General features: G+C 50.9%; 2 protein-coding genes across 14 annotated transcripts in view; both read right to left on the bottom strand.

Annotated features, from left to right (window-relative positions):
- LINGO4 (leucine rich repeat and Ig domain containing 4) lies at positions 27–16087 on the bottom strand. Its single transcript, XM_005663441.3, has 2 exons — positions 14685–16087; positions 27–11722 (listed from the first exon to the last, which is right to left on the bottom strand). The coding sequence occupies exon 2, from the start codon at positions 11707–11709 to the stop codon at positions 9928–9930; it is 1782 nt and encodes a 593-aa protein (XP_005663498.1). The 5' UTR covers positions 11710–11722; positions 14685–16087; the 3' UTR covers positions 27–9927.
- The window catches only part of RORC (RAR related orphan receptor C), a 24346-nt gene continuing 14436 nt past the window's right edge, over positions 16730–26639 (bottom strand). For 2 of the 13 annotated variants that reach the window (XM_021089845.1, XM_003355171.4), the window contains 8 exons: positions 26493–26634; positions 24779–25291; positions 24442–24563; positions 23269–23401; positions 23006–23113; positions 22711–22821; positions 21428–21537; positions 16730–17392 (listed from right to left, as the gene is read on the bottom strand). In XM_021089845.1, the coding sequence (XP_020945504.1) occupies positions 17231–17392; positions 21428–21537; positions 22711–22821; positions 23006–23113; positions 23269–23401; positions 24442–24563; positions 24779–25291; positions 26493–26634 (1401 nt within the window). In that variant the 3' untranslated portion in view covers positions 16730–17230. Of the gene's footprint in view, positions 17393–21427; positions 21556–22710; positions 22822–23005; positions 23114–23268; positions 23402–24441; positions 24564–24778; positions 26635–26639 lie in introns of all 13 variants that reach the window. The other 11 variants (XM_021089846.1, XM_013997128.2, XM_021089852.1 and 8 more) reach the window with 8 other exon arrangements.

Genomic DNA, 26639 nt, shown 5'->3' with positions numbered 1-26639 from the left:
CCGGCCCACTAGGTCAGCCAATAGGCTACAGGGAAAGGAGGCTTCGTTAAATTGAGATGCCACCTGCTGAGTATTAAACAGCCTATTAGAGGTTCGCGGAGTACTCTCAGTCCATCTCCAGGCCAATTACCCGGGGGACTTCCACCAACCAAGCCTGCAGGAAAAATCAGGGCTCCCAAGGTGCGAGGGTGTGGAATCACTCACTCGTATCACTGTTCGCACATTAGTGTCTTTGTATAAAGCCAGTGCCACCCCTCAACCCAAACCATTGGGATGCCACCTTCTGATGGGCGATGCTCCGCTACCTGTTTCTTCTGCGATCTTTTGCCTCGATCTGTCCCCATACCATGACAGGGACTCTGGAGGCGTGGAAACATTTTTTGGGGAAAACATTGAATAGGCTTCGTAGAGCTGGAAAAAAGCCAAGAAGGAACTGCGTGGCAGAGAGTGAGGGCCCACTCTGTTTCTCTGCCGAGGAATGAACAGACGAGGAGGACCAACATGGTGGCGGGAGAGATGAAGAGGGACCCAAGTTCGGGGCATCTGGTGGTAAGGGAGCTGTGGTTAGTGCGGGAGTTGGGGGCCCACCTTTCCCTGGGGTAAAGGGAGACAAGCGCGAAGGCACAATTTGGGGTGCTGTTTCTGTGGCGGCGACAAAGGGGGTGGGTTTCTGCAGGCGGCGGTTTGCTTTGGAAGAGTGCATTCCAGCTGAGGTCTGGGTCCCTGGACCGTTAGAGACGGTTGGGCCGTGCTAACGACTCGCCCGGCTTGGAGCCTCGCGAGTCAAACCCTGGCCGCTCCCCGCCTCCAGTCCCCTCCCCGCACTAGGGGCTCACCCTGGGCACCGGGGAGGGGTTGAACGCTCCTTGTAATGTGGCACCAGCTTCTGTCACAATGCCTGTCGCATGATAAGCACGCAGTACATGTTTGTTGAATGAACGCAAGATTTTTCCTTTGGTCAGCTAAGGAGATGCCATTGGGCCTCAGTTTTTCGTTTTGTATTAGTTTTAAAAATATATAGCTTTTTTAAATAAGTGATACATACACATTCTACAAAGGAATAAAAGATCTCTCTTCCCTAGGAGGTAACCAGTTTTACCAGATTCTTGTGGATTTTTCACAAGATATTCTATAGTAAACATGCATATATTAAATAATTTGTATATATTACCCAGTTAGTAACATGTTATAAATTACTGCCTTGCAATTTCCTTTTATATAGTCTTGATATCTTTCCATAGCAGCACATAGGTATCTGCTTCACGGTTATGCTTCATGGTAAACCTGGAGGATATATTAAGATGTATTCAGCCAGACCTTTTAATATTATATCAATATGCAAGTATATTTCATTTGGTTCTTGTACAATAAATATTTAGGGCTGCAAATACTAAGTCTGAGCAGTACATGCATTGTTTTTTTATTTGGATAGATACAATTTCACAAATTCTCCCATAAAGATTTTTCTCATTTCCATAACACCAACGATATTTGAAAAGGATTTTGCTAAGTATAGCATTGCCAAATTTGCCTTCCATGGAGGTGTTTGTTTTGGTTTTTTTTTATTTGTTTCTTTTTGCCAATTTTCTCTCCCATCAGTGAATTTATATAGCCTGTTATCAAACTTTGATTTTTGACAGTCTGAGATGTAAGTGGCATCTTACTACTCTTTTATTTTTTGTTTTCTTATAAGGTTGAGCGTCTTTTAACATGTTTAAGTGGCTATTCTATTTTTCTGTAAATTGTTCATATAGTTCATTTTTAAAGGATATCAGGTCTTTTAATATTTGCTTTTTCTTCATGTATAAGTTAAAAATATTCTTCCCTTTTCCCAGTTTGCCCTGTCTTTTTACTTTGTTTATGGTAACTTTTTTTGCTATGCAAGTATTTTTTATTTTTATGCAGTTGAACTTGTCAGTATTTTCTTTGATAACCTCTGGGTTCATATTTAGAAAAGCCTCCTACTACCTAAAATTATTAAAAATTATCCTATGTTTTCTGTAAATACTTTATAGTATCTTTTTGAATATGCAAATATTTGATTCACTTGGAGTTTATTTTGGTGTGAAAGTGTGAGATAGAGATTCAAATTTTATTTTGTTTTGTTTTATCCAACCCTTATTGAATAACCTGTATTTCCTCTATTGTTTTTGAATGGTACTTTTATAAGATCCAAATCGTGATATATATTTGGGTGTGTTTCTGGGTTTTTCACATTCCTTTCATCTCTCTATGTATTGTACTGTTTTTTAAAATTGAGGTACATGTGGTTTTTTTTTTTTTACCACAATGAAGAAATTTATGTTATGTATATATATATATATACACATATATACACACACACACACACAGAAAAGTGCACAAATGAAAAGCATACATGTTGGTGAATTTTCAAAAATGCAGCACTTTTGGAGTTCCCTGGTGGCACAGTGGGTTAAGCATCCAGCATTATCAGTGCAGCAGCTTGGGTCACTGCTATAACATAGGTTGGATCCCTGGCCTGGGAACTTCTTCATGCTACCAGTGTGGCCCCTCCCAAAATAGGGAACCCGTATTTGTATAATCAACACCCAGATTAAAAAAAAAAAAAAAAACGAAAACTTATCAGGGCACCTGAAGTTGTCCTGGTCCCTTCCCAGTCACTACTCCCCTCAAGGGTAGACATGATTCTGATTCCTAATAGTAGAAACTAGTTTTGTTTGCTTTGCTTTTTCTGTAAAGAGAATTACACAGTATGTACTCTTTTGTGTCAGGCTTCTTCTTTTTTTTTTTTGCCCTCACCCACAGCATGTTGGAAGTTCTTGGCCCAGGGATCAAACCTGTACCACAGAAGCTGTAGTGACAATGCTGGATCCTTAACCCGCTGCACCACAAAGGAACTTGTGTCTGGCTTCTTTTGTTCAACATTATTTTTGTGACATTCAGCCATATTGCTATGTGTAGTTTTAGTCCATTCATGCTCATTACTGGGTAGTATTATATTGTGGGAATATACCACAATTTACTTTTTGATTATAACTGTTAATGGAATCAAATATTTTTGCATCACATAAGGGAGAATTCTATTTATGATAGAGAATCTTCTTATAAACATGTTAAAGTCATGTCCTATCAGTAACATTTTTAAGTTTTTGTCATATAAAATTTATATATTCCCTTTAAAGATTATTTCTAGTATTTGAGTGTCTTGATTGCTATAGTTATTTTTACTTTATTTATTTATTTGCTTTTTAGGGCTTAACCTGCAGCATATAGAAGTTCCCAGGCTATAGGTTGAATTGGAGCTGCAGCTATTAGTCTATGCCACAGCAACACCAGATCCAAGCCGCGTCTGTGACCTACACCACAGCTCATGGCAGTGCTGGATCCTTAACTGACTGAGTGAGGCTAGGGATTGAACCTGTGTCTTCATGGATACTAGTCGGATTTGTTACCACTGAGCTACAACAGGAACTCCAAGTTTTTTTTTTTTTTTACTTTTAAAAATGTAAAAGAATAGTTCAGACTCAAGGAAGAATGTCCATTGTTGCTCTAAAAAGCACAGGCCTATTTTACAGGTTCATCTTCCAGCTCTAATGGGGATGGGAGGTGAGGGGCACAAGAGAGGAAATAAAGTGGTAGTCCAAAAAGGGGTTAAAAATTAAAAATTAAACCATAGCAGTAATTTCTTAACGAGAGCAGTGAAAAGCTGGATGTAATCACTTTTCCTGGAGATTTTTTGAAGAAGGGTTGACTCTAAATGGTTGGGTAGGGAGATTGGGGAGTAGAAGGGATAACTTTAGATGAGATGATTCCAAACTCACTCTCAAGCCACTGTGCACTTGGGATTTGTCATCTCATTTACCCTCTAAGAGCCCAAACCAGGATTAAAAGATTGAGTTGTGAGAGGCTGGGATTGGGTGAATCGTGATTTCTTTATTCTTATCTCCAATTCTGAAGAGTCCATTCTGTTTCCTGGAAGGTTGTCCTGAACGAGATGCAGGTGGCAGTAGATGAAACCAGTTAACGTGAAGTGTTGATTGCCCAACCAGCCCAGTGGGCAGGTGTTTTCACTCAATAAGTCAAAGCAGGAAAGTAGACGTGAGCTAGATGGTTGGGTAGTGAGGGGTTCTCAAAAACAGTAGCCTGGTTCCAGAGCCTTGACTGCTTAGAGTCCCCTTTCTTGACAGTCTGCAGACAATCCATTCAAATAGCACTCAGCTATCTGAGGTTTTGAAAAACAGCACACTCCCTTTGCCCATTGAAAGAATCACCCCTTTCTTGCCCCATCACTCAAGGCTCTTCACCAGAAACCAACCGGAGCATGGGCCTTCATCTCAGAAATCATGCTGGTGCTACTCCTCAGTCTTTAGATTAGATTGACAAATTGTGGCAGGTGTCCTAGGAAAGAAACATTCTCCTCAGCCTCTCCAGCTGCCACCATCCAGCTTAACTCCCCTTTACATAGGGGAATTTGAAGTTTGAAGAAGACTCAGGAATCCCAGATCTCAGATGCTCTCCAGCCTGAATCACCACCACACTCGCCTCTTAGAGTAAAAGTCCTCTGCAAAGTCTCCTGCCTCTCTGAGAGGTGGATGCTGTGGGGAGAAAGGGGATGGGGAGGGGAGAAGCTGGAGGCAACAATGTGTTTTCTCACAGGGTCCATCTACCATTTGCTCTTACCTGTGCAGTTATCTACCTCACACCATAGTCCTTTGCAGCCTTTTCGCTTTGTCGCTAATGGTCCCTGGAGAGCATGGGTGCCTAAGCCTTCAGCTTTCTTCCTGCCACTTGAGGCTTTTCACAGCAGAGGTCCTACAAGTTTTTTGTTTGTTTGTTTGTTTTTGTTTTTGTTTTTTAAATAGCCTCACTCAAGGCATATGGAAGTTCCTGGACCAGAGACTGAATCCAAGCTGCAGCTGTGACTTGTGCCACAGCTGCAGTAATGCTGGATCCTTTAACCCACTGCGCCAGGCCAGGGATTGAACCTGTGCCACTACAGTAACCCAAACTACTGCAGTCAGATTCTTTTTCATTTGCTTTTTTTTTTTAGGGCCTCATCTGTGGCATATGGAAGTTCCCAGGCAAGGGGTCAAATCAGAGCTGTAGCTGCTGACCTACACCACAACCACAGCCATAGCCACAGCAGCTCAGGATCCAAGCCACTTCTGCAACCTACACTACAGCTTGTGGCAATGCTGGGTCCTTAACCCAGTGAGTGAGGCCAGGGATCCAACTTGTGTCTTCGTGGATACTAGTCAGGTTCATTACCACTGAGGCACAGCAGGAACTCCTGCAGTCAATTCTTAACCCATTGTGCCATAGTGGGAACTCCTCTGAGCATTTTTGTTCATTACTTGCACCAGATATTCTCAGAGGGTCTGTGACTCATTGCCTTGCATCGTGCTCCTCTCTTGTATAAGGGAACCAGCCTAGGAGAGGACATGGGGAAATTATAATATATATCAGGGGCCAAAATGGGGTGTGCTGAAACACTGGCCAGAGTATCTTTGAGTGCAGACTTCTCTTAGATAAGATCGTGTCTGAAATGGAAGAGAGGAGGGGTAGGGAGAGGTTGGGTTGGGATGACCTCAGGAAGGTGCTCTCGGGCAGGAATAGGCAGAGGGAGGGCAGAGACGAATTCTCCTTGAATCTGAAGCAGCTCACTGATTGTCCCACCATACTGGAAATTCCTGAGCCAGGCTCTCTATAACCGGAGAGGTTGTTGTGGTTAGAACCTAGGAAAAAACCTCGGAAATCTGGAGCTGCCTTTTTGTGTGTGTGTCTTTTTAGGGCCGTGCCTGCAGCATATGGAGGTTCCCAGGCTAAGGGTCTAATCGGAGCTGTAGATGCCAGTCTTTGCCAGGGCCACGGCCACCCAGGATCTGTGCCGCGTCTGCGATCCACACCACAGCTCACAGCAACGCCAGATCCTTAACCCACTGAGCGGGGCCAGGGATTGAACCCACAACCTCATGGTTCCTTGTTGGATTTGTTAACCACTGCACCACCACGGGAAGTCCCTGAAGCTGCCATTTTTAATCATGAGAGGCTGTGTTGCTGGCAGCCAGGCATTTCAGTTCATCTGATTTCTGAAATGTCTGCTGGTCCCTGGGGCAGAGGCAAGGATGTTGGGAGAGGAAACTGAGAAGAAAGATGAAAAACCAACAACTAATCCTCAGCTTCCTAAATCAGGTGCATTAGAGTTACTGAACTGACCCCAGTTCCCCTTAAAAGAATTGTTCAGAGTGGATTTTACCTTCCTCACAAGCCAATTTCTACAGCTGAGAGGCCCTGGGAGAGGGGGTTAAAAGAGCAGACAGCGACTGGAGCAGTGTGGCACTGTGGTGGAAAAGCATTTGGGTTTTAAGTTAGACAGCCCTGAGTTCAGCAGCAGCTCTCTTACTAACTAGCTCTGTGTACTTGAACAAGTTGCTTAATCTATTTGACCTTTAGTTCCATCAGCCAAGAATCCCTGTCTTAATAGGGTGGATGTAAGGATGAAATAAGAACAAAAAATATAAATATCAGCTCTATATCAGACCTATATCTTTATCTATCTCTATATATCCACTGACACAGAATAGGCCCTCAGCAGATGTTATTTTTCTTCTCTCTCCATGACTCTCTCCGCCCCCACCCCTGACCTCTGAAGCTGCCATTGGATTGCCTTCCATGGGGACCATAACATCCCTGCACATGTGCACACATCACCCACCGCTGTCCCCGGTTGCAGGCGCACACATGTTGACACATACACACACCCCTGAGCTACAGGCAGCCTTTCCAGACAGTGGAGGTAAGGGGCTGGCTTGTTGATGATTGGACAAGCTGTTTAAGTACTAAGTCATAGTAACCTTGTTATGGTAACTTGAAGGTGTTCTGGAAAGGCAGTGTTAGGAGAGCAAGGGCTGGTGGGGAAATCCCACAGGCATTTCCTCTAGGTTGAATGTGCATCTTAGGGATACTTTGCACACCTCTGCCAAGGAGGTCCTGGTGTACACCCAGAGTTATGGTGTCTGGAGCTGTGCCGTCTAGTATGGTAGCCACCGGCCACATGTGGTTATGGAGCAGTTGAAAGATAGCCCGTGTGACCTAGGAGTGGAATTTTAATTTTATTTTATTTTATTTAATTAACTAATTAATTTATTTATTTTTGCCCTTTTTTTTTAAAGGGCCATACCTGTAGCATTTGGAGATTCCTAGACTAGGGGTCTAATTGGAGCTGTAGCCAAGCGACGCCAGATCTGAGCCTCCTCTTTGACCTATACCACAGCTCACGCCAGACCCTTAACCCACTGAGCGAGCCCAGGGATCAAACCCATGTCCTCATGGATACTAGTCAGATTTGTTTCTGCTGAGCCATGATGGGAACTCCTAAATTTTAATTAATTTAAATGTTAAAACCAGTACTTGATTTAGTTATTGGCAAAGTTTTAATATAATTGGAGAAAGCTGGGTGTGTGAATTGACTTTCAACAGTGAATTTTGTGAGACTTAAATACAGATCAGATATTTCTGGTGAAGATTTAGTTATCAAATTGGAATTGCTGTAAAGGTAAAATCTACACCGGATTTCAATATCTAATATGACAAAAATGTAAAATATTTCATTATCCATTTTTATCCTGATAACGTGTTGGAATAGTTTGGGTACATTGGGTGAAATAAAATATAGTATTAAAATGCATAGTATCTGTTTTGTTTACTTTTTTAACGTGATACTAGAAAATTTGAAATATGTGTGACTGGCATTCTGCTCTGGGGGCCACGTCATCTGCTTCCCCCCCCTGCCCAGCTCAGGGGGCTTCCCAGAAAAGATTTCTCTGAACAGCAGTGCTGCATTGCAGTGTGGGCAACTAGAATCTCTAGCACCTGACCCCCAAGTCCCAACCTAATAAACTGTTGGTGAAGATTTTGGAGAGAAGGGAGGGCAGTGTCCTGAGGATACCATTCTGATGTCTTGTAAACTGGAGAGGGGAGGCTGCTGCAGTGCGAAGAGAATTGTGTGTGCACGGTGGGGGGAAGGCTTGGAGGCTCCGGGATATTTAAGATTATGGGATTCTTCCAGCCTCATTCTCCAAGCTGGCAGGTTCTCACGTTCACCTCTGGCCACCTCTCCCTGCCCCCACCTCCACCCCTTATTCCCACCTCTGCCCCATTGAAAATTTGAAATATGTGTGACTGGCATTCTGAAGAATGAAGAGCTTGCCTGCTGGTGAAGTCGGGCTGCCTCTTTACAGTGGGGCACCAGCTCCTTCACCTTCAGGGACAGTTTGGGCTGGGAATCTTCCAGTGAGTGCAGTCTTTTCAGAGCAAGGACAGCAGCAGCAGGAATGGCTAGGAAGCTGATGATGCTTGCGTATTTTGGGGGGTGAGAGGTGGGTGGGGGCTCTTGAGAGTGGAGGGGAACTAAGGACGCTGAGCAGATGCTGCTGCAAAGAGAGAGAGACAGTCTCCCCAAGACCTCGTGACTCTCCAGTTCTCGGTCCGCCTCCCTGCTCCTTTCCTTTCCCTTCACTCCTCCCCTTTCAATGATGCTGAGGCTGCTGCGCTGTCCCTTGAGCATCTCTACTTTTTCTGGCTCTGCTTTGCCCTCTCTGAAGCACACTCAGAGGCAGTCAGCGTCTCCTCCCACTCCGTCTCTGCATCTTGGGTCTCCGAAACACAGTGACCTCTATCCAGAGAGAGCTTCCCGCTGGGGCTGCACTAAGCACGGAGCAAGGGGAAACTGCCGAAGGATAGTGGAAAGGCGGACAGCTCCTGCTGCTCCTTCACTCCACTTTTCTCTACCACTGGCGGTGGTGCCCCTCCTGCCCTCCTCCTTTCAAACCTAGTCCTGCCGTGCTCTGGGTCTCTCTCCTTTGATAGCTGCGGAGGCTTCCTTTTGTTAGTCATTTTCTAGGAAGTTTCTGGCTTTCCCTGAAGGGCACTAGGGGTCTGGGATATAGGAATGGTTGGGAGATTACAACCAGAATGAGAACGAAGGGAAGTGGCTGGGTGTCCTGGGTCAGAATTTCTGCAGAGGGATCCCTTGGAAGGTGGAGGATCTCTCCTCCAACTCCAGAGATGCAGAATGTGTGGAAGGGTTGACACGGAAATGGGCTGGGAGTGCTGCTCCCTCCAGGCATGATGAGCAGCCTTTTTCACAAACCCCGGGTTGTCAGGCTCATTAGATCCAGCCCAGGCCAGTGGGCTACATGCTCAGTGGGCAGAGTCAGAATAGGAAGGGGGGGATCTGACAGAAATGAGGGGTGGAAAAGACTGAAGTAAAGAAAACGCCAGAGAGCACCTTCAGTTGTGGCTGCTACTGTCATGGCCTTTTGGCAGCAGGTTTAATGATGTGACGGACAGAGGCAGGGGCGGGAGGGTGCTCATGCAGACCAGTGTCAGTGGGAAGTCTGTCCTCCCCTGTCCCAGGCTCACATCCACTTCTCCTGCCTGAGGGCCTTGGCCCTAGTTCCTTGTGCCCAGGGAGAGGACAGCAGAAAGCAAGAAGGAGAGGGCCCGGTTGAGGAGCAGAGACTCCAAGAAGCAAGTGGCATGTCCCAGCCCCACTTCAGAAATAAACTCATAGCTGTGGTTGGCAGCTGGTGTGGTTGTTAAGGGTATGTGTGAGTGTGTGAAGAAAGCCTGGAGCTTAGGCTAGCAGATTGGAGGGTTGTGTTTCCTGCTTTGTGTGTGGTGAGGGGAGGGCCATGTAACTACAGGGGCTACATCTTCAGCTTCCTGGTACCCTCAGGGGAGAGATGACAACGCTATCCTCAAACTACAAAAGCCCGAGGAGACCGACTTTCAGGAGGCAGCATTAGCTGCTGGCGTGGTGCAGGCAGGAGCCATGGGAGATCTGTGCTGTTCAGGACGAGGTTCTGGTCCAAGCAGCCTTGGTTCTATTCCCCCGTGGTATCTGAAGCTGGCTTGGATGGGTCCCCAGTGCAGAAGGAAGGGTCAGAAGAGCTTGGCAGTGACACGGTTACCCCCAGAGTTCTTATCCCCAGAGGTACGAGGTGCCACAAAGTCAAAAGTCATATGATGTTTGACCTGACCTTTGCCCTTGCTCCAGAGGGCGATGAGGCCAAAGCAGAGGGTTACCGAGGTGAGGAAGGGGAGGAAGCCGACTGCCAAGACCATAGCTACACCTCTGCTATCCAGGAAGAAAGGCCCTGGGATCCCTGGCATGGTGATGTTGGGGTCAGAGAGAGTGCCATTTGGGGGTTCAACTTGGATTACTTCCAGCCAGGTCCTCAGGGAGTCATTTCCTGCTACGTTGCTGACCACACAGACGTAGGCCCCTCTATCCCGCAGCTGCACAGAGCGGATCTCCAGCGTCCCGTCCTGCAGGACCCTTACTCTCCCAGCCCTTCCTAGCCAAGCCCCCTGAGGCCTCATCCAGGAGATAGTGGGGGCTGGGTCACCGTCTCCAGAGCAGGAGAAAACAGCATGCCCCCCCTCCTCCGCAATGACCCACCTTGGCCCGGACTTGCGGATAAGGGCTGGTTGACAAGTGAAGTGCCCTGGAGGTAAGATATCTGAAAACTCCCTCAGGCTCTTCCCCTGGACGTGCTGTGGGCCAGCACAGGCAGGGGGGGTGGTGCCAAAGTCCAGGCGGCGGCGGAGCCGGAGCAGCCAGAGGAGGCGGCAGTCACAGGTCAGGGGGTTACCAGACAGCCTCAGGGTGACCAGCTTGTTTGGAGAAGGAAAGGCTGTTTCTTCCAGTGTCTGTAGGGCGTTATCCGCCACGTCCAGGAGGTGGAAAGCAGTCAGGCCATGGAAGGCGTGGGCAGCGATAGAGGTGAGGCAGGCCCCCGACAGTCGGAGCTCCTGGAGTCGCACCAGGGCACTGAGCCTCCGGGCCGGGATGGCTGAGATGGGGTTCTGAGAGAGATCCAGGACCCTGAGGAAGCTCAGGTGGTGCAGTGCTTGGAAGGGCACAGAGCTCAGATTGCAGCGGGTGATGGCCAGGCTGCTGAGATTGAGCCCAGCCAGACTCCCAGGCTCCAGAGCCTCCAGAGATGGCCAGTGGTGGATCTCCAGCTCCTTCAGCTGTCCCAGGCCCTGTAGCGCCCCTGCTGGCAGCCTCTCAATATCTAGTTCTCGGAGCCTTAGGGCTACTAGTGCGGGGAGGCGGGCCAGGGCCAGGCCAGGCACGGTGCTGAGGTTGCAGCGTTCCAGGGTGAGGGTGCTCAGCTTGGCCAGCCCTGCAAAGGCTCCCGGAGCCACAAACACCAGGTGGTTGTCCCCCACTTCCAGCTGCTGGAGGCTGCCTAGCTCCCTGAAAGCTCCGTCGAGGAAGAGGACGAGCTGGTTGAGGCGGAGGTCCAGCAGCGTGAGGGCGGACAGGCCTGAGAAGACCCCAGGCCCCATGATTCGCAGCCGGTTGCCCTGCATCCTCAGGGTGAGTAGGCTCTGCAGGCCCTGGAAGGCCCCCGGCTCCAGGGTGGACAGCTGGTTGTAGCTGAGGTCCAGTTCCCGGAGAAGCCCCAGGCGGGAGAGCATTCCCCGCTGAAGCCCCCACAGGCGGTTCCCACTCAGGTCGAGAAGCTCGGTGTCCAGCGGGAGTCCCCCCGGTACAGCCTCCAGTCGTCGGTGAGCACAGAGCACTGCCCGGGGTTGGGAGGTGCAGTCACACACAGCAGGGCAGCCTCCGCTGCTCCCCGCAGGCAAGAGGAGCAGGAAAAGGAGGGGGGGCCACGGGGGCCAGGCGTGCTTTGGAACTGTGGCCACAGCCATCCCCTCTTCAATCCTGGAACAGATGATGACATGGCCCTGTTTGGAAAGTGGCTTCAGATGGTGGGGACCCTGGACTTCCCGGGGTCTCCTTAGAGGAGAGGGAGCTTGAGCTATCCATCTCAGGATGGCCAGCAGGCAGAGCGCAGACCCGGGAGGAATTCCAGTGCGTATCGGCTTGGAGCCTCCTGGAGCTCCTCTTTGGGGAAACTCTACTTTCCTCCCCCTCCCAGCCCTGGATAACAGTCCAAGTGCTTACTAGCTCATGGAACCCTAGCCACGCAGGGAAACTTTTAGGAGAATGAGACAGGAAGGAGCAGGGAAGGAACTTTTTTTTTTTTTTTTTTTTTTTAACGGCCGCACCTGCCGCATATGAAGTTCCCAGGTTAGGGGTCAAAACAGAGCTGCACCCGTCTGCCTACATCACAGCCACAGGCGTGTGGGATCTGAGCCACGTCTTCGACCACAGCTCATGGCAACGCCTGATCCTTAACCCACTGAGTGAGGCCAGGGATGGAACCCGCAAACTCATGGATACTAGTTGGGTGCTTAACCCGCTGAGCCACAATGGGAACTCCAGGGAAGTCATTTTGACAAAAGTTTCCTTATCTGTGAGATCCAGAAATACCTGAGGTCCCTTCTCCCTGATAACTCCTCTCCCCAATCTCTGCTCTGCCCCCCTCTGCCCACCCTTCTTCTCCCATATTTTCTATCCACAGCTTTGTCTAAGGCTCAGAGGAATCACATCCTTGGATCTTTTTTGTGTGTGTGTGTGTCTTTTTGTCTTTTCAGGGCCGCACCTGTGGCATATGGAGGTTCCCACGCTAGGGGTCTAATTGGAGTTACAGCTGCTGGCCTACGCCACAGCCACAGCCACACCACATCCGAGCCGAGTCTGCGACCTGCACCACAGCTCACGGCAACACCGGATCCTTAACCCACTGAGCAAGGCCAGGGATTGAACCTGCAACCTCATGGTTCCTAGTCAGATTTGTTTCCACTTTGCCACGATGGGAACTCCACATCCTTGGATCTTGATTGGAGAGAGGCCTCATCTTGGCTAAGTTATCCAAGGCTGGGTAGCACGTGGGCCTCAGCTCTGTCCCCTCCACCCCCCAGAGCTCCACTTACTGCCTCACTGTCCTCCTCCAGCCTGGCCTGGGGCCTGAAGCCCTGGACTAACAAGATCCAATCTCCCCAGAACGCCCTGTGGATGACAGCCAAGTTGCACATTAGGCATGGCACAGGATGCGGGGGGCACATGAATCCCTCACAAGAACCCCGAGAGTAAGATGATGGTGGCGTGTGTGAGGGACCCAAGAGGTGCCCATGCATTGTTGCTTGGTCCTCAGACTCAGCCTTCTTTCACGTCGCTCCTTCATGGTGACTGATTCAAGCCCAGTGTGTGAGTCTGGGGGAGATCTCTGGTCCCCTTTGGCCTTGTTGCCTGAGCCATCCGCCAGAGGCAGGCTGTGAGCCTGGAAGGCACAGACAAGGGAGGGGAGACAGTGCCTGAGCAGATGCTGTGGTGGGGAGCAAGGGAGCCCTCGGCTGGCACAGCAGATCTCTGGGCACTGGCTGTGTGCCCAGCCTAACTTAAAATGGGTTTCTGGGTGCCAGGGGCCTGGGCGAAATCAGGAAGATGGTGACTCTGATGACCCCTGGGCCTGACTGAGGTGGTGGAGAAGTGGTCCCATAGACCCACCCTGTTCAGTGACAACTGGGACCCCCAGGGAGGGGAGGCATTGGAATTGGCAAGGGAAAACTGAGAGATGGGACAAGAGCCAACGGATGCACCGGGAGGCAGGCGGCCTGGGTTTCTTTCTAGCTGCAGAGCCCGTTCACCTCTGACCATTCAGGCCTCGGGCTTTCTGGGCCCTACAGGGTCAGCTCTCTACTGCATGGCCCATTTTCTGCCGGGCGGAACTTATGAGAGGCAGTTTAAGGAATGGTGTGATTTCTTTCCCTTTCCTTCCCACTCTGCACTCTCTCCTAGAAGGAGCCTTCTGGTGGCTGCCCTACAGCTACTTCAGAGGACAGGAGTAGTTAGGAAACTGAAGAAAGAGGCCAAAAGAGCAGAGGGATGTAGGACACCATTCTGAGGCTTGGGCATGAGAAAGAACCGCCGGCAGAGAAGCTACTGAGTCCTCGCTTCCCTCTCCCTATCTAACAGGTCTCCATGGCTTGCTAAGAGTTCTCCAGGGAGAGAAAAGTCCCAGCCTCCCTCATTCCCCCGTGCCTGCTCTAGGAAGTCCACCTGACAGCTAGCTCTTTATCACTCCTGCTGCAGTTCCTGCTCAGCCTTCTTTACTCTGCATTCAGCAAAAGTGCAGTGAAGCGTGTAACCCAGCTTCCCTCCTTCCCATTCCTGTGACTGTCCTCTTAGTCTCCAAAGCTTGCTGGGCTGGGGGGATCTGGTCCCCTTCTCTTTAAAGGTGGCCAGTGTAATCACAAACTTGCTTGCCAACCTCCATGGCTACAGGACTGGCTTCCAGCCACTTTGCGGGAGGAGAGAGGTGTCAGAACCACTTCTTTCTCTCCTTGTATGGGCTGGGGTCCAGAGGACCACCCTCAAGGAACTGGATGCTTTCTTCTTTGTGTCGCTCTGTGGCAGTCCAGAGGTACATTTTATACCCTGGATGTCCTCTCTAAAGCAGACCTGAGAGAGGCATGGGGAGGGGGCTCCTGGAGGAAAGATTTCTGGAATATCCATACTGATTGCCGAAAAACCTTTCCCAGAGGTAGAGAGAGCACCTGGGCAATGGGTGGGTGGGGGGTCTTCTTGGAGTCCTTCCCCCCAGGGGCACCTGGGACATCTTAGTTTTCTCCCCTCAAAGCCCTGTGGAGGCAGGATCAATGGTCGGCTGGGGGTAGGGGGTGGGCACCAACCCTCTCTCCTTGACAGTTCTGGCCTTGGCTCTGAGAATGTTACGGAGAGGGGCAGCTGCAGCCCCGGGACAGGAGGTGGGGGCACTTACCAGAGAGGCTGGAGGGTGGCATCAAGTTGGGCACTGCATCTGTCCAGGGCAGGGGGCCCGTCCTATCGAGCTGCACCTCAGCCCCACGCCTCCCCTGTGTGCCTCACTCCCCGCTGCCCGCCTGCCTGCCGCCTGCCCTGCTGCCGCTGCTGCTGTTGCTGCTGTGGCCGCTGCTGCCAAGACGGAGGTAGAGAAAAGAGCCAGAAAGCATTTCTCCTTTTTTTTTTTTTTTTTTTTTTTTTTTTCCCGTCTCTCTCTTTTTAAACCAGGCAAGAATGAGTCTGCAGCAACCCCGTTGGTGCAAAATAAATAAATAAAGCAACCAGGGAGGGCTGCAGCAGGCGCCACTATAGGATGGCAGCAAAGGGGAGGGAGGGTGGGGGGGGACCCTCTGGAGCCTGAAGGGGTCGGGCGGTGGAAGCTGCCGCGTTCCTCCGAAGGGTCTCTCGGATGACCTGATTCCCCTTGGGGAGCTCAGGGGCCAGGCCCTTTCCACAGGGTTGTCTTTCAGTCTCCCAGATGGGGGCAATTCTGTGCAGCCTCTCGTTCTAAATGCCCCCTGTGGGTATCATTTGTGGGGAAAGTTCTCAGTCCAGAACACCCCTGTGGTGTTTAGTTTGGGATTGCTTCAGTGGGGGTTCCTGAGGACCAGCGCCCCGCACGTCACTGGGGACCACTCAGGGTGGGGCCAGAATGCTCACAGCGCTGATGGCTGGCTGGGCTAGAAACCTGGGTCCTCAGGCAGGAATGAGAGTGAAGAGCAGCAGCCCACAGCTTATCTTAATTAAGTCTCCCCCTATCCCAACACACACACCTCTTGCCTTTGAAATCTTTTTTTTTTTTTTTTTTTTAAGTTGTGCCCACGGCATGCGGAAGTTCCTAGGCCAGGGACAGTGACAACGTCCAGACCCTTAACCCACGGAGCCTCCAGGGAACTCCTGCCTTTGAAATCATTTTATAAAAATGGTATAGGTTGAGGTTTATGTTTACCCTCCCCTGACAGGAAAAAAACCCTCCCCACCAGCTGCTGTTTATCCCTCAGAGGAGGGTTCACAGCTCTTTATAAAGCCAGGAGAAGTTTTTGGGCAAGATCACTGCTAGGGAAACAGGTCTCCTCCACCCTGCTGGACTCGGTGGTACCCAAGCACAGGATGGTGTCTGCTCCATTTCTCCAAAACAAGAGAAGGGCTGGAGGGTGGCGCCCAGACAGTGCTCTGCGGGTCTGCCCTTGGCCTTCTGACCAGGGTCCAGCCATCTCTTCTCTTGGGGTTTCACGTGACAGAAGACAGCTGGGGCTGGAATAGAGTTTGGGCCACCCCCAGGTCTGAGACTGGGGAACTGGGACACCATGGACATGTTCTGGGGTCCCTCAGGATTGGGACTTCTCTGAGGCCAATAGGTTCCTCTGAGTTGTGACCTCAAGGAAGATGGAGATTGTGTCCGATTAAATGTGTCTGTGGAGCTACACAACAGCAGGTTGAGTGTGTGAGTATGTGTTTCACCTGTATGTGGATGTGTGTCTCTGATCAGATTTGTGTAACCACTAAAGTCTATTATTTTTGCCTTTTTTTAGGGCCGCACCCGCAACACATGGAGATTCCCAGGCTAGGGGGTCCAATTGGAGCTGCAGCTGCCAGCCTATGCCAGAGCCACAGCAATTCGGGATCCGAGCCCTATCTGTGACCTATACCACAGGTCACGGCAATGCCAGATCCTTAACCCATTGAGCGAGGCCAGGGATGGAACCCGCAACCTCATGGTTCCTAGTCGGATTCGTTTCTGCCGCGCCTCGATGGGAACTCCGCTAAAGTCTATTTTTAAAGTGCACGTAGGATGTTTGGGTTCTAACTGTCTCTCTCTGGCTATGACGCCCTCAGCCTTCATTGTACCCTACCCCCTGTATCCAAATCCCATAACAATATTATCCCCAGCCCCTCCCTAGCTCCCATCCCAACCTTACCCTCCACACACCCAGGTTATTTTTTATATCCCAGGGTGCCCAACCATTTCCTTGATGAGCTGGGAGGAACAGGGAAGGCAAAAAATCTAGAGATCCAGATTTATGTTATATACAGTTCCTTCTGGGCTCCAGCCGCCAGCCCCTGAGCTTGATGCAGCTCCCCAGCCAAAGCCCCCAGGGAAATGCAATGAGGTATTTCAAAGGCCTATTCTTAGCTTCTGAGCCCAGAGTTGAGTTCCATTTGTCCCGTGTGTCCTGGATCCTCCTGCTGTCCTGAGGACACCTAGGTCCTCCTAGAGGTCCTTGTATCCCACCCCAGGCCTCCCAGAAGCTGGGGGTGACAGGGTATGGGACACGAGACAGGACAAAGCCGAGGCTGGAGACAGCGTGCCTCTATCCCCACCCTCTGGCTCTTGGCCTGCTGCCTGGCAGCCCGGTGGGCAGAAAATCAGTCTCTGCATTTGCTCGCCCTCACCCCCTCCAAAAACAGGCAGAGACCACCTTCCAGGGTGTACAGGAAAGGAAAAGGCCGAGGGGGAAGTAAGCCAGCAGGCTCTAGGGAAGGGAACAGACTCCTGTTTCCAGGTCACTCGGACAGCCCATCAGATGACTCGATTTCAGTGCTGAAGAGTTCCTTATAGAGTGGAGGGAAAGCAACTTGGACCACGATGGGGTGGAGGTGCTGGAAGGTTTGCAGCTTTTCCACGTGCTGACTGCACAGGCTCCGAAGCTTCCCCTTGGGTGGCAGCTGGAGATGGGTTCATGGGGAAAGAGGGTCAATACTGCGGCTCTATCTCCAGGGCAGAGCAGTCCTCCCATCCTTCCCAGGCTGGGATAACCCTCCTTGAACCTGGAGGTGCACCCGGAACATGTGTGGAACAGCCAGATTCCCTGGGTGAGGCAGGTCTGTGTTCAGGGGATTGGAGGTAAGTGAGAACTGCTGTGGGACAGGTGCATTTTTCTGGCTGAAACCACCAAATTGTGTTCCTGCTACTCCCAAAATGAGCCCCATTGAAGACTCTCTAACTCACACTTTATGCTTTTATAACAGTAAAATTCTGTGACTCTCTGTTATGTACTGCTACATGCCTCTTAGCCTTTGTTGATAGGGTTCCCCTTACCTACAATGCCTTTCCAATTCTCCTGTGCTTGGCTAATACTTACACACTTTCGAGTGTCACCTCTTCTGGGAATATTCCCTTAACTAACCCTGGATTAAGGGCCCTTCCTTTGGGCTTCCATCTGTGTAGCACTTAAACCTCATTTTAGGAAAGTGATCCAATTTCTCTGTCTCCCCATCCTAAATTTAAGCTCCTTAGGTGGGGTCTCCCCCCTCCCCCATCTCCCCCGCTTTCCCTCCCTCCCTCTCTTGGTAACCTTGGTACCTATCAAACTGCTTGCATATGGCAAGTGCTCAATAACTGTTTGGACTAAGCAATTTCCAAGCAGCTACCCAACACTGCAAATAGGAAACCAATACTGTTGTCACTCAGCAAGAGGGGAGTGAGAAAGGCCCAGAGACCGTGAGGGGACAGAGGCAGGGAAACCTCCCTGGAGAGAGGCTTATCTTCTGCAGTTTCCTGTATAACCAAGTGAGGCTTGAAAATACTTCTCACCATAGATTGCAGATGCGGCTTGGATCCCACATTGCTGTGGCTGTGGCGTAGCCGGTGGCTACAGCTCCGATTGGACCCCTAGCCTGGGAACCTCCAAATGCCTCGGGTGCGGCCCTAAAAAGACAAAAATAAAAAATAAAAAAATAATTCTCACCAGCCACCACCTGCTTCTCCTCCACTTTGTGCCTCAGAAAGGGGCAGACAGGGGAGTTCCCATCGTGGCTCAGTGGCTAACGAATCCGACTGGGAACCATGAAGTTGCGGGTTCCATCCCTGGCCTCGCTCATTGGGTTGAGGATCTGGCGTTGCCGTGAGCTGTGGTGTAGGTCGAAGATGCAGCTCGAATCCTACGTTGCTGTGGCTGTGGTGTAGGCCGGCGGCTACAGCTCTGATTAGACCCCTAGCCTGGGAACCTCCATATGCCGCAGGAGCGGCCCTAGAAAAGGCAAAAAAAAAAAAAAAAAAAAAAAAAAAAAAAGACCAAACGAACAAACAAAAAAGCAAAAAGAAAGGGACAGACAGGGAAGAGCACTCAGCACAGGATCCCTTGATATCTCTTTAATTCATCCACTTTTCATTTCTCCTGCTTTATTTTGAGTTTATTTGGGCTATGGCAAAAACTTCATTCATTCATGCTTTCATTCACTCAAATATTTGGTGAGAACTTAGCTAGAAACTGTGATGGGCTGTGGTATTATATCAGTGAGTAAAATAAAATCTCCACTTTTATTAAATGTATATTCTAATGGAGGGAGCCAGAAAATAAACACATGTAAGATAATTTCTTTTTTTTTTTGGTTGTGCCACAGTATGTGGATATTCTTGGGCCAGGGATCTAAACATGCACCATAGCAGTGGTCTGAGCCACAGCAATGTCAATGCCAGATCCTTAACCCACTCAGCCACCAGGGAACTCTGATAATTTCTTTAAAGAAGAATAAAGCAGTATAATGGGTAGAGGTCCTTTTGTGGGGGGTCTAGGAAAATCTCTCCAGAAGGAAGGGATGGAGCAAGCCATCTGGAAAAGCAGGGAAGAATCTTCCAGGCATGTGGAACAGCAGGTGCAAAAGCCCTGAGGAACAACTAGGCCTGATGTGTTTAAGGGAGACCAAGGAGGCCAGTGTTGCTGGAACAGGTGACAAGAGGGCAGTGGAAGGAGATGAGGTGAGAGAAGTCCAGGGTCACATCATGACACCAATGGGCCACAACACAGACTCTAGATTTAATTCTCAGTGTGCTATAGGCAGCTACAGGGGCGCTGAGAACAGTGCTGTGTGGCTGCTGTAGGACACATAGGGGTAAAGGCAGGGGTTGGGTTACAAAGCCTCTCTGATGGTCGAGGAGACAATTGACAGCCAGGGGATGACAGTGGGGTGGGGATGTGTTCTGAAGGTGGATCCAATGGGATTTGCTTTCCAACTGCTCTCCCAGAGTTCTCTTCCTTCTGATCTATTCTACCAGACTCAAAGTTTTTTTTTAGGGCAGAGACTATTGTTTAAGTCATTTCTTGTATTCTCAGCACCTAGCACTGTGCCTGGCACATAGCAAGGACCCGGTGCTTGAACCATTATATAAATGGTTCCTTTACACTGGTTCCAAATTAAATTGCCTAAATCATAGCTTTGATGATATCATTCCTCTAGCCTTTGGTGCTCTCCATTGCCTGGAAATAAAGCCTTAACTCTTTAATATGGCCTTGAAAGTCCTCTCTGATTTGCTCCTTGACCTAATTTGCAAGCTTGTCTTCTGCCACCTCCCTGCCCCCACCAATCCATCCCAGCTCCTGGTCTTATACTTGAGTCAAAATGTTCCATGAGTTCCATATATGTGTTATCTTGCGTCCTTATTTTTGCTCACATTGTTCCCTAAGCCTGGAATGCCTGCCTCAGCCCAAATGCCTGTTAAAATCTTACCTATTTCATGGCCTAGTTTAAATGCCACCTTCTCTAGGAAGCATTTATGATCTACTCCTTTTACCCTCAAGTTATTTTTTTATCCCTAGTCCATGCCCTCACTGTTCTCCGCTATCTCTGATTGTAGTAGTTAGGGGCACAGGGATACAGGAGGAAGAGCACTGCATTTGTCACTTAGGATTGTGCAAACCTGGACAAGTCATTTAAGTGTCCTTATCACAATGTAGAGTTGTTTTTTGTTTTTTGTTTTTTTTTGTCTTTTGTCTTTTTAGGGCTGCACCCTCAGCATATGGAGGTTCCCAGGCTAGGGGTCGAATTGGAGCTGTAGCCACTGGCCTACGCCACAGCCACAGCAACGCCAGATCTGAGCTGCATCTACGACCCTACACCACAGCTCACGGCAATGGCAGATCCTTAACCCACTGAGCGAGGCCAGGGATTGAACCCGCAACCTCACGGTTCCTAGTGGGACTCCTTTCCGCTGTGCCACGATGGGAACTCCACGATGTGGAGATTTTTAGCACTCTTCTTCCTGACTGAGTTGCCTCAAAGATGAGCATACTGTGAAAGCACTTCGTTTTTGGTTGTTTTTTGTTTTGCTTTTTCTGCACCCTTGGCATATGGAAGATCCCAGGCTAGGGGTCGAATCGGAGCTGTAGCCGCCGGCCTACGCCACAGCCACAGCAACACCAGATATGAGCCGCATCTGTGATCTACACCACAGCTCACGGCAACCCCAGATCCTTAACCCACTGAGTGAGGCCAGGGGATTGAACCCACATCCTCATAGGTACTAGTTGGGTTCGTTACTGCTGAGGCACAATGAGAACTCCTGAAAGTACTCTGTTAATCACATTATTATTATGTCACATATCACATCCTGCTCTATGTTAGAGTCACTGGTACACGAGTCTCTTCTTCACAGCAGATTATAAACTCTTGGCGGGGACAAGGACAGCATCTCTGTATCTTTCCACTCCACAGTACAAGCAGGTGCTGGGTAAGCGGTCGCTCTATTAAACCCAATTGTTCCCTGGAGGCTTCTCCCAGTTCTAGGCTCCCTAATGTTCCATCTGCATGCACATGGAAGTGACTGCTTCGTTCCCTGTCCCTGTGCTATTGCAAGCTCTCTAACACAACTTTGCACTGAAGCACTGGCCTCCTCTGCACCCTCAGACCCTGGCCCTCACAAGCCCTGATGGCCCGGAGCTGGCGCTGGGCCTGACCTCCTCTGTCCCAGGGGACTGCTCCTACCTTGGCCAGGATGCCTTGGCGATGGGTCTTGCAGAGATGATGATGAAAGGCCAGCTCCAGATTGTACTGCAGCTGTTCTACTTTCCTTTTCTCTTGGAGTCCTGGCCGGTCTGAAGGAGGGGATGGGACCATAGCAAGAATAAGAAAGAACATGGATGTTAGCTTCTACCAAAAGCATGTGTTATTTTCTGTGCTGAAGAGAGGTCCTTTCAAGCTCAGCTAGAAAGAGTGTGTGTGTGTGTGTGTGTGTGTGTGTGTGTTTGTGTGTGTGTGTCTTGATTTGATAATGGTAGGCTCTGGAGCCTTGGACATGGCTAGTTTTCCACCAGGAAAACTGGGGACAGATGAAAGCAATGAGACTTTCCAGTCTCCCACTGCAAGCTGCCTTTTCCCTGGTACTCTGACATTGCACATAGCCAATTCAATGCTAGGCACTAAAACTCTGCCATGGGGGAAAAAAAGATTGGAAGAGTCCCCTTTCCCCAACCCCCACCCAGCAAGGACAGCCCTGGAGAGGGACTCTGCAGCCATCTGTGGCTAACTTCAAGAAACAGACAAATCAGCTTTTGCCCTGACTCCATAAAACAGCCAGGAGTCATCTTTCATGTCTTTATTTCCAGTTCAAAGGGACTGTTGGGTCTCTAGTTAATGGCAGAAGACTGATCATCTTGGTCTGCAAGCTCAGGTTAGCAGCTCACCCCACTCCCGCAGGTTCTCTGCATCCTCAGCATCCCCCCTGGCTCGCCTGGCCCATTCTGATCTAGTGGTGAGAACATCCAGAGTCCTGCCATGATGCCTGCAGTCTTAAAATGAGTTCACACAGAGTAGTGATTCTCAAGCTTGGCACGTTACAATCACTTGTGAGAGGCTGTTAAAGATTCTGGTGTTCCGACTGCACCCGGATCAATGACCTCATAGTCGCTGCCAGTGGGACCCCGGCAGCAGCCGTATTTAAAGCTCCTTGGGTGATTCGGATGTGCGGCCACTATGGAGTCCCCGACAGGGACTCACCAGCAGACTAATTTCTCTTAGAGAGGTGGCCCGCTTCCTGTCATCCTCAGGTCTCCCCACGGTCCAGCCCCACCTGTGCTGCTCTTTCTCCTCTCAGGCTTTTTTCGATCTTTTTTTAAAACTCGTTTTCTTTGATGGCACTGTTGGATGGGGCTCATTCTGCTCTTTAAAGCAACTTCCCAGATTTAACCACAAGGGAAGGTCCAGGCTCTGCGGTATCTGTTGCGCCCCCGCCACCCCAATGTCCTTTACCCAAGACCAGTGACACTCACTGGCATTGATGAGGACGAGGGCTGTGTAGAGTGCAATCTCGTCCTCGGAAAAGCGCAAGGCACTCAGGGAGCGGGAGAAGTCAAAGATGGAGCTGATGAGCTCGCTGCAGCCTGAGGGATGGAAACAAAAGAGTGAGCACGATGGAGGAAGCTATGTGCCCCAGGATGCCCGCCCATTGGTGTTTTTTTTTGGGGGGGGGGAGCAATCTGTCCTGAAAAGAGGGCGCCCTGGCTCTTGAAGCCTTGGCTGGGGTTGGCCTCTGACTCCTCTCTCTCATTTCCCCCTGCCCCTCACCCAAGGCTCGGAACAGCTCCATGCCACCGTATTTGCCTTCAAAAAAGACTGTGTGGTTGTCAGCGTTGTAGGCTCGGCACATCCTGACCAGCACCACTTCCATTGCTCCTGCGGAGGCGGGAGAAACGCAGGTAGACTGTCAAACCAAGTCAGGAGCCTGTCTCTGTCCCCCTCCGGTTTCCTTAAGGCACCTCCCTCCACTTGGCTCTGCCCATTCCACACCTGTCCCCATTGCCCCGGGCCTGCCCTCTCTCCCTGGGCACCTGCTTTGAGTAGCACGATCTGGTCGTTCTGGCAGAGCTCCATAAAGCCCGAGAGCCTCTTAGCGAACTCCACCACGTACTGAATGGCCTCGGTGAGGCGGTGGGCACAGCGTTCCCACATCTCCCACATTGACTGCAGGGAAGGAGCGGGGGGTCCCACTGTAGCCCTCCTTATGACCCTGGGACCTCCCAAACCCTGGGAACCCAGATGCATAAATTGCAGGGGACCGATTCTGAAACCCCCCCCCCATTCTCAGCCCCTGTGTTTTCCACCTATTTTTAGCACAAATGCACATTCCAAATTAATTCTGGTCACTTGGCTGCACTTACTGAGCCCCCACCAGCCACTAGCACTGAGTTAGCTGTTGTGGGGGAAGAAAAAAACATCTGAGAGACAGTGTTGCCCTCAGAGTTTGCATCTTGTTGAGGTGAAAAGGACATATTCAAGTTCAGTACCAAATGAGTGTTTTTCATACAGGCAGTGTTGTCAGGGTGACGAAAGGGAGAGAACAAGCTTTGGAGCCCGATAGATCTGAACCTGCCTTTGGTTCCACCACTCAGTGACATGGAATAGTCTGTGAACTCCTCTGAGCTCAGTTTCCTGGTCCATCAAAAATAGAAATAAGGGAGTTCCCGCTGTGGTGCAGTGGGTTAAGGATCTGGCATTGCTACAGCTGTGGTATAGGTCGCAGCTGTGGCTTGGATGTGATCCCTGGCCTGGGAATTTCCACGTACTGTAGATACAGGAAAAAAAAATAGAAAGAAAGAAAGAAAGAGAGAAAGAAAGAAATGCTGACATCATAGTTGGTTGTCTTATGAGTTGAGGATAATTTATGTGAAGCATTTAGCACAGTGCCTGGCAGAGAAGGAATGATTAACAAATGCTAAAGATTCGGAATATTGTTATCATCGCTAGAGGAGAAGGCAGGGGTGTACACCAGGTCGGGGTGGGGGAGAAGGGAAGATGAGGCCCAGGCAAAATGATCACAGGCAGGAGCTAAGGAAAAGCTCTCATCCATCTGCTGGGGACACACTTAAAAGCGGGGATACACCTGTGTCTCTCTGTGATACCCTGCCTGGCCCCAGCCCACTTGCATGTGCAGGTGGCCATCTCTGGACTCCCCCCGTGGCGGCGGGAGGTCCTCCCTTCCCCTCAGGGTCTCCTGGCCTCACCTTCCTCTGGTAGCCGGCCACCTCCTCTCGGGAGAAGATGTTGGAGCGCTGCCGAAGCAGGTCCTCCAGCCGCAGCTGACACGTGTCTCGGTAAGACTTACAAACATTCTGCACCAGGTGCTCTGGGGCCAGAGGAGGAAGGCAGGGGTGCCATCTCAGCCAGCTCCTCTCCTACCCATATGCATACCTTCTGCGTGTCTAGCCCTGCTCAGCCTCCCGCCTACCCCCAAGGCATGAGTTCCGTGCATGTTTGATTTCCCTGGGGTGCTGGCTAAGGCCCCTCTCTTGGAAGCCCCTCCCTCGCCTTCCCACCTCCACCACCTCCCCAGCTGCTCACCAATCTCTGTCAGGGAGGCGTAAGGTGCCTCTGGGGTACTGCGGAAACTGGGGCTGCAGTAGCTGTCAGGGCCCCGTCCTGGTTCCCCAAGCCCAGGATGCCTGGGGTCCTCAAAACGGAGTCCACACCTGTCGGGGGCCAGCTGGCTGCCTGTGCCATAGAAGTTCTCTCTGCCCTCAGCCTTGCCCCGCTCAGGGCTGTATTCCAGGTGGTAAGAAGCCCCATTGAGCCCAGCCTTGACCAAGCTGTTGGAGTAGGAGGGCCCGCAGCTTGGGGCTCTCAGGAGACCGGGGGGACAGGCCGAGGCCTCTGGCAGGTCAGGTGAGGAGCCCAGGGGCAGCTGCCCATCTGGGAGCCCCAGGGGGCAGGCGAGGGGGTCTGCTCCTTGGGCCCCTGCAGGAGGGGACTTGGCCGCTTGTTCCCGTTGCTGCTGTTGCCTCTGCTGCAGCTGTTTCTGCACCTCAGCATGCAGGCTGTCCCTTTGCTTCTTGGACATGCGGCCAAACTTGACAGCTGAAAGAGGTCCAGGGATCAGGAGATTTTGAGGCAGGAGGACATGGTACAAGGCAGAGTCAACAGGCATCTCAAGCATTATAGGATTAGCTTGCTGCTCCCTGAATAGCTGACTCCAAGCAGAGCTTCTCCAGGCTTGCCTGACAGTTTCCTTTCAGGGGACTTGGGTTCAAGACCCCTCCCACCTCACTCTTGTTACCTACGGAGCTCTGTCCAGCCCAGACTTTTCAGGCCTCTGAGCAAACTCTCCTTGCTTGAAACCAGCTTCTACTAGTGGCTGGATTCAAGCCATGGGTTGGAGTGAGGATCCTGGCCTCCTGATATGGGGGCTGGGGGTGGTTGAGTAGGGGGTCTTGAGCCATATCGGGGTCACTTCGCCTGTCTAGGAGGGTCGGAGGAAGAAGAGAGCCGAGAACACAGGTCCCCCTGTGGTCAGGCCTGCCGGCTCCCTGGTGACCTAGATACTCACCACAGCCCAACCCAGGCTCCGCGGCTTGCTTCTGAACATCCTCTTCTGCTCTCTTTCCTGCCTTTTCACTCGCCCCACCACCCCTCCCAGGTGTGGGGGCACAGCCCCTCGCCCCGCCTGCCCCTTTGCAACCCTGCGTGTTTCCTTTCACTTTGTTATTTTGGGCGCTGAAAAGTGCTGACAGGCTCCTTTTGGCTCCTCATCACCTCGTGCCTCCCCCCAGCCCCGCCCTGGGCTCCTTCTGTGGTGTTGGGGGTGGGGGGCAGCTCGGGGGCTGCGAGGGGCTAGTGGCTGAAGGTAGAGAAAGGCTCTAGGAACAGCCGTCCTCCCTCCCCTCATGCCTTCTTCTGGGCTGTTCTCAGGCGGCCTCTGGTCCCATCCTCAGCCACAGTCCTGTGTCCAGGCTGGGGGCGGGCGATAGGAAGGCGGATGGAGCTGGAACGGGAGGATGAGGCAGGAGGGGAAGGGGTGGCAGCGGGGAGTTGGATGAGGAAGGAGAAAATGAAGCGTCTGGGACCTTGGGAAAAGGAGGGTTGTTCTAGCAGCGTCCGAAGTTGGGGACGTCGAAGACCTCTGATGAGAGTGGAAGGGACAGGGGCCCGCCCGCGGGAAGGATGGAGAGCAGAGCTCCAGAAAGGCACTTTTACAGGCTAACCCTGTCTGGCACAGCAGCTCAGGCTGCCCCTCTGGAGACTCCAGGGAAGCCCCAGAGGGCTGCCCCCATGGCCTCACCATCTCGGGACATGCCCAGGGCCAGGCATTTCTGTAGGCGGCAGTGCTGGCATCGGTTTCGGCTAGTGCGGTCGATGGGGCAGTTCTGCTGACGGGTGCAGGAGTAGGCCACGTTACACTGCTGGCTCCGGCGGAAGAAACCCTGGG

Source organism: Sus scrofa, chromosome 4 (assembly GCF_000003025.6).
Source record: "Sus scrofa isolate TJ Tabasco breed Duroc chromosome 4, Sscrofa11.1, whole genome shotgun sequence".
NCBI classification, from domain to species: Eukaryota; Metazoa; Chordata; class Mammalia; order Artiodactyla; family Suidae; genus Sus; species Sus scrofa.
This window is presented reverse-complemented; position numbering and strand designations above follow the sequence as displayed.